This window comes from Acyrthosiphon pisum, chromosome A1 (assembly GCF_005508785.2).
Source record: "Acyrthosiphon pisum isolate AL4f chromosome A1, pea_aphid_22Mar2018_4r6ur, whole genome shotgun sequence".
Lineage (NCBI taxonomy): Eukaryota > Metazoa > Arthropoda > Insecta > Hemiptera > Aphididae > Acyrthosiphon > Acyrthosiphon pisum.
Genome location: NC_042494.1, coordinates 59,811,645 through 59,818,960, shown reverse-complemented (window position 1 = coordinate 59,818,960; position 7,316 = coordinate 59,811,645). Strand labels below are relative to the sequence as shown.

The window sequence follows — 7,316 nt, the reverse complement described above, 5'->3', positions numbered from 1 at the left end:
TCACTATGCGGAAACTATTAAAAGTTTATTTTAATAAATTTTGGATTTTTAACCATAGTATGCACAGAATTCAAACTCACTTCTTTTGGATGATCCATCATAAACCTTAACGTCCTATCCTCTACATCAACAAACACAAATTGGAAACCATCAATGATCAATTTGACACCAACGTATAGTTTAAATATTACATTAAATTCATTTGGACTTTTTTTTGGAATTTTTCGTTTTGAAAAGAATCTACAACCTATTGCACCTAAAAAATACATGAAATCAACAAGTTAGTAAATAAATATTACATATACTATATATAGGCTAATATAAATGCCTAAATATAATAAAACTCACCAGCCGTTTGTATATTCATTTCGGAAACAGAAAAACTTTGATCGCTTAGAAAACATTTTACGATAAATTCTCGATTTAAATTGTTCGGTTCCTTAGGTAGAATTTTTGCTTTAAAAACTAAGGCTTCCATTGTTGAATGACTAAGTAGTTTATTTAAAACATTTTCATCGTGACACACTGGTGTGGTTTGGACAGTCGATTTTTCTTTTTCTTCTATTACTTTTGGAGAGTCAATTGCAGAAGGAAAATTATCTAAATTACAATAATAATATATCAATTATAGGTACCTACATATATCAAGCATTATTTATAATTATATTATTATAACATTTGTATAACCTACTCAAACCATAATCTGAATAATATTGCTTGGTAAACTCGTCACAACCAGACAAGACTATTTTTCGGCTATAAACGTCAATTTCAGCTCCCACATGTAGATTCGACCAATGATAATAACAGTCTTGAGCATCACTCAAATTTCCCAAAGGATCAAAAGCATACCATTGATTCATAGAATTTATGGCCAAAACATTCAATAAATCATTTTGTTCACTAAAACCCGGTGGTTTTACATAAATTCGATCCTAAAACAAATCCAATGCATCATAATAACTTAGCATATATTTCTATAGTGTTTATTATGATGTAATACTTTTGGAAGTTTTTGTCTTTTGAGAAATGTCTTAAAACCTCCATCTGAATTATGTTCAACAATCTGCATTGTATCGTCCGCTAAAAAGTATCGAACTTCCAAATTATGTAAGTCACCATCGACATTATAACGATCGTCCCAAAAACCTTTAAAATTTAAAATGCCTTCGAATCCTTGAGTTTGTTTATAGGCGGGTGCCATTACTTTGCTCGTTGGTTGTTTTTTTTTTGGTGTCTATATTCATTATTTGAAATACAATACATTCATTAAAAGTATAAAAATAACTAATAATCATATCTATTATCAAACAGTCATAATAATTATGGTTAGTATATTAAAGAATATTAGTATTACTTTTTCTCTTCTAGTAAAATATGGGTCAACGGGCATTGACATGTTTTCGGGTACATCAACACCTGCTTTTTTCAAAAAATCTCTTGTGAAACTATCGACGCCAATTATTTTAAACTGTTTCCCATAAAACTCCACAGTAATTCCGACATTGAAGTCTAGTATTTGATAGTAGTCGTTATTGTTATTTGATAACGGAATTTTATGTCGTTTTATTAAACATCCTGAAGTTAATTAACCATAAAATGTATACAGTTATTTAGATAATAAATAATATGGACAATGTACATAATATTATTACAGTCGAATAAATAATATCTGGCAAGTGATTACAAAAATTTACTATATTCAATACATCATTTCAACTTAAATGTTTTGATATCAACTTGAAATTAGTTTATTAGTTTATTTATTATTATTTATTATTATTGTAAATTATAAACCATGAGTAAGAGATAATATTGGATGCGTAGAAATCATAATTTAATACATCGTTATAATTATAAATGTATAAATCATAAACTATATAATTATTAAAAATCATCAAACAATAATTGGACTATTTGGACACATATTTGTTTGAAATTTGAATCATTTGAATTCTCTATTAATACTCAACTCGATTATCTGCTACACTTATTTTACGGCTATTTAAATGTTATAATGTATAAATATCATAAATAATATTATATACTGAGTAGTATACATTTGTATGTTCACAGTCTTTTTTTTTCTCACCGCGGTAATTTCACAACGTTCAAGCGAGAATGTCACCCTTGAACACAATAATTTTGCCGTAACAAAAATCACAGGGGAAATTTCACACTCGTTATTCACTTATTTGCCCCTTACTCAAAAATATTTACCGTATACACGCTAAATGGTTTTTTTTTCAACCAACATAAATGAAAAAAAAATGTGAATATAGTAATAATTATTTAGTTTTTATAATAAGGTTTGTTGAGAAAAAACCCATTTAGCGTGTAAATATTTTTAAGTAAGGGGCAAAACCGATTTTGAGTGTGCAAACTCCTTGTAATTTTAAAATACGGTAAATATTTTGTGTAAGAGGAGAATTCGTGGACAAAAAATGTGAAATCTCCCTGTAAAATGCTATATGGTAAATATTTTTGCGTGAGCGGCAAATAGGTGTATAACGAGTGTGAAATACCCCCGTGATTTTTGTTACGGTAAAATTATTGTGTTCAAGGGGGATATCCTCGCTTGAATCTGTTGTGAAATTACCACGGTGAAAAAAAAAAGACTGTGAACATACAAATGTAAATATGTATACTACTATACGTCTATACTTCACTTTAGGTATCTGGCATTCGTATCGTATATCGCTCAATTTGGTGCGTATAGAAGATACCTACCTAAGTATACTGCCAGCTAATGCAAGTGTGTCATTATATTCAATTTAAAATAATAATTACATTCAGGAAAATATCCTGTCACAAACTCGATTTACAAACGGTTACCTAGTAGTTATCTTTCACCTTAGTAAATAATATATAGTTATTTATAAAATCGAAAAATAGCCTCTCTAATATATAAATAACAATAAAGGTATACCTCGATTGTCAAGGATGTTACGTAAACATTTTTTAATGCTTTTTCTATACTACCCACCCGAAAAAGCATACATATACCTAGTAAGTACTAAGTTCAATAAAAATTAACAAAACATAATTATAAATCCAATATCTTTTTTGCTTTTTAGTTCTCACAGAATTTATAATTAACATAATTATTTGGCATAAATGTATTTTAAATACACATTTAACAGCTAACAAATGGAACTATAAGCTCCTGTGGCTTAATTCACTTCTTAACGCTTATAGTACTAAGTGTTCGAAAAAACAAAATATATACCATAATATAATGATTATTGACATTATATATTTTCTTCTCTCGACGACCTTGGGAAATGGAAATACTTCACCGATATCATATTTAAGTAGGTATATTTAACGCATTACTAATTAGTTATTAATAGGAAGTTGCTTACCTAGTACCTAGGTACTAGTATTTTTTCCATTAAATTAATGAATAATAAATAATATTAAAACGTTATCGTTATAATATATTCCTGTTATTTTAAGAAATCAATACATTATTAAGTCATTTAGCTATTAGAACAATTAGTTTATAAGTTATTAGTACTCAAATAGTAATATAGTTGCTTTTTTGTAAAATAAAGTAAGTAGGTACCTATGTAGATTGTATAGGACGTAGGTAGGTACTGTCAGTAGTCAGTACCTATGTGTAATAACTAATTTATTAAGTTGTATAGTCATTGTTACAAATAAAAATCTATAGAAAAAAGTCAAACGCAACAACAATCTATGTACATTTTAATTTGTACATAAAATTGAATTTTATCTATATTCTGTTAGGTAACTTAATATTATTTGTTTCAACTTTTAACTCACAAGTCACAATATATTTTACATTAATTGTACAACTTATGCCTGATTACTCGTACAAGTTATCAAAATATTTCAATACCAATAAAAAGAATTTACCTTGTGGTAAACCACTGTTGATAACGACGGGTTCAACTACCCTAATTGTATTATCTTCAAGAAAATAAATTATTTTGCATTTTCTTAAATTATAGGTACAGCCAAAGCTTTCATTCACCGTACTTTTGAAATATGCATCGAATGTTAGGTTCTGGAATGAAATCAAGTCCTGATTACTATTTTTATTTTTAACGTATTTATATATTTTATTTGTTTGACTCCGCTTAAAATGATGGTAACTACTAACTTCTAACCAAATGTGTAATTGTACATTTGTGCACCAACATGTACGTACCTACCTCGTCTACGGTTTATTTACCTGTTTATCAAATACTAGCCAAGTAGGCTTTTTGGCTTCTTCGAGATCTGTAGAGGAATTAAAGACGGAATTACATTTCTTTTCATTTTTGACGTGTAATGATCTGATAATATTTACACCGCTCATGATATCAAAATCAGGCGTCTTCGGATACCTCATTTTAATTTCCTTGTATTTATTATTGAATTATATTGAATTAAATATGTTTTAAAAAATAACATTTTAATGTAATATATACAATTATTTACCGTGTTACAAGTTTGAAATCCTGGTATCATTGGCAATTTAAAAGGCATTATAATGCTTGGGATTATTCAATATTAGTATCATTAAATTATTATATGAACTACTACACGAATAAAATAAATTAATCCTTTATAATGTTTTGAAAAAAATATTTTAACTCACTATTAAACAGCAAATTATGATTATATCGCAACCATATTGTAATATACAATGAATAAAGAATACGCGGTTAGGTATTATGATTTCTATTTCTATATGTTTGGTCAATACTTTTAATCTGAGAGGGGTGACCATAATATTAAGTTGCGTAGCTTGGAAACTAAAATCAATTATAATAATATGTGTTAACTATTTTAAATGTCAGTTGAATTAACACCACCCGTGCAGTGAATTAATAATAATATTGTCTTAGAACTTAGCTGGTACCTATATTGACAAACTGTAATAAATGAAATGAAAATTGTTGAATGAACAATAAACATAATAATTGTTGTTATTATAGTCATAATAGTAATAATAAATAATAATAGTAATAATTTGGGTGCGTTATTATCAATTATTACAATTAAATTTAAAAAAATATAGAAATAATTAGTCATAACTTACTGCTAAACGGTTAGTAAAACATTTTATCAATATTGCTGTGTGTATATATGTGTTTTGATATGACATAAAATATCCGAAGTAAAGTAAATTTAGTAAATTTGCGTTTAGAGAACCAATTCTGCGTTGTTGGCTTCAGTGGTGTTCACTGTTCACATAGGGTATACAGTATAATGTACAATATACTCCATAATATTATACAGACCCTATGCTCTCAAGAATTTCTTGAAAAATCATGAGTATACAACTGCAGTGTGTACTCTCAAGTGATTCGGGGGAAAAATGCTCGTTAACGCGGCACAGGTCCTGTCGGTCATTCTGACTGAACTGATTGTTAAGTTCGAATCTCGTCTGAACTCTCGTCGAACTCTTGAGTTTACTTTTACATAATGGCTGCAGCCCTGCAGGTAATAACGTTATAATAATAATTATACAATAATATTACAAAATGCTGTTGGTGTCGATGAGCATAGAAGTTAAATTGTCAACTTATGTAGAAAATTCATTGATTTTCATAAATTTCGGTATAGGTTTAAGAAAAATATTAAATTTTAATTGTACCTATATAATATGTGACTGTTGTCAATTATTCACTTCGCGCCACCTCCTATATTTAGCATCAGTATTTAATAAAACAAATATCTTTATATGATATTTATTTAACATTCGATGGGTAACCGGGGTTAGTATTCTTTTAAAACACTTAATGATGACATCTAGGTTATGTACAAACACAAATAATGTTCCTAACCTAACCCTTAATATCGGATAATAGGTTAGTTCACTCTTATTAAATGTCAAAACACAAAATTGGTTCTAATTAGGGTTGGGCCGATACCTCTTTTTACCGATACCCGATATTCCGATATATGCAACCCATAAAAAACCGATACCCGATATATTTGAAAACCAACATTTTCAGCATAAACAATGAGCCGATATTAAAATATCACCGATACTATCAACCGAAATAATATTATCATTTTACATTTAACTATTACAATTTATAATCAATGCTATTATGCTGATAGATTTGGTTTTTTTTTTTTTTTGGTATCAGTTCAAATATCGGTTTAAAAAAAACCCGATACCGATAAACCCGATACCACTAATATCGGCCGATATCGAGTATTGGTTTTAGTATCGGCCCATCCCTAGTTCTAATGAATGCACAAATTCCACGTTTGCAAGGAGGAGACAACATACGAGAACAAATTGTAAAAAGAAAACAAACATTAATTAATAATTAATTAATTAATTAATTAATTAATTAATAATTATATTCGTTTAAAGCGGTTTTTTGTTTCAAATATTATGTTTTATGTCTTTAGCAGTTTTATAATAGCAATGTACAATCATTTTTTTAAATATTATTATTGAAAATGCTTAGTTATAAAAATTCCAAGTATAAAAATTAAATTTCTTTAAAATTTAGATGGATAATGTATTTGTTTTGCATTATCAGAACTAAATTCAACTTAAATTCTAAATAACCTACTAGTATTATAGATACTGCCAAAGTGGACAATATATAATATATATATATATATCCACCTTGGATACTGCGTTAAATTGTTAACACACGCAATGCGCAAACGACCAACTAAATTTTTTACCTGGAGGATTAATGATGCGACCGATGGCGAAAATAATTTGCTTATCGTACTTTATAAATGAGGCGTTATCTCTGTAAATACTAAACCGATTATAAACATTATTTCACTAATAGAGAGCTACTCAGCTACACCATAATTGAGCAACATCGTTACTAAAATAGGTACCTATTCTAACAGTGTTGTAAGGTAAATGAGTGGGTATATTGGCATTCAAATATTTGAATATATTTATTTAAACTTTCATATACGTAACGAACATTAATTTAACAACATTTATTGTTTAATGTATTATTTTTGAAACTTAAACTAAGTTAGGACTAAATGTATTTATTTCTATTTAAATAAATTCTCTACAATAGGTAGGTATATAAAAATTTTCTATTGCCCATGAGATTTATAATATGGAAGTTACATTGTATTTAAATACAATTTTATTGCATTGAATACCTGCTGGAGTATTGTAATTTGTAACCTCCCAAAAGTACCAACTTGATCCAATGACTAATTTTTTATAGATAATTTTAATTATCTAACTTTAAAAAAAATACATGTTTATTGCTTATTTTTTTAAATATCCTTAACTATAAAGCAAAGACCCGTGTGGCGCTGCCCGTGTCGAAATTTTGTACTTTTTAGGGAACCACCAATGA

The 7,316-nt window shown here is 27.9% G+C and overlaps 1 protein-coding gene across 1 annotated transcript; it reads right to left on the bottom strand.

Moving 5' to 3' along the window:
- Positions 1–17: 17 nt before the first annotated feature.
- Positions 18–1,743, bottom strand: LOC103310188 (EF-hand domain-containing family member C2-like). Its single transcript, XM_029486244.1, has 4 exons — positions 1,004–1,743; positions 692–935; positions 349–600; positions 18–256 (listed from the first exon to the last, which is right to left on the bottom strand). The coding sequence occupies exons 1-4, from the start codon at positions 1,202–1,204 to the stop codon at positions 18–20; spliced, it is 936 nt and encodes a 311-aa protein (XP_029342104.1). The 5' UTR covers positions 1,205–1,743.
- Between the last annotated feature and the right edge of the window lie 5,573 nt (positions 1,744–7,316).

Bases quoted from the DNA above. Each gene is read 5' to 3' on its own strand.
- LOC103310188 (XM_029486244.1), bottom strand. From the start codon at position 1,204: ATGGCACCCGCCTATAAACAAACTCAAGGATTCGAAGGCATTTTAAAT. The intron at 936-1,003 runs GTATTACATCAT...GATTTGTTTTAG, and splicing joins AAAGACAAAAACTTCCAAAA to GATCGAATTTATGTAAAACC. The intron at 601-691 runs GTAGGTTATACA...ATTGTAATTTAG, and splicing joins TTATTCAGATTATGGTTTGA to ATAATTTTCCTTCTGCAATT.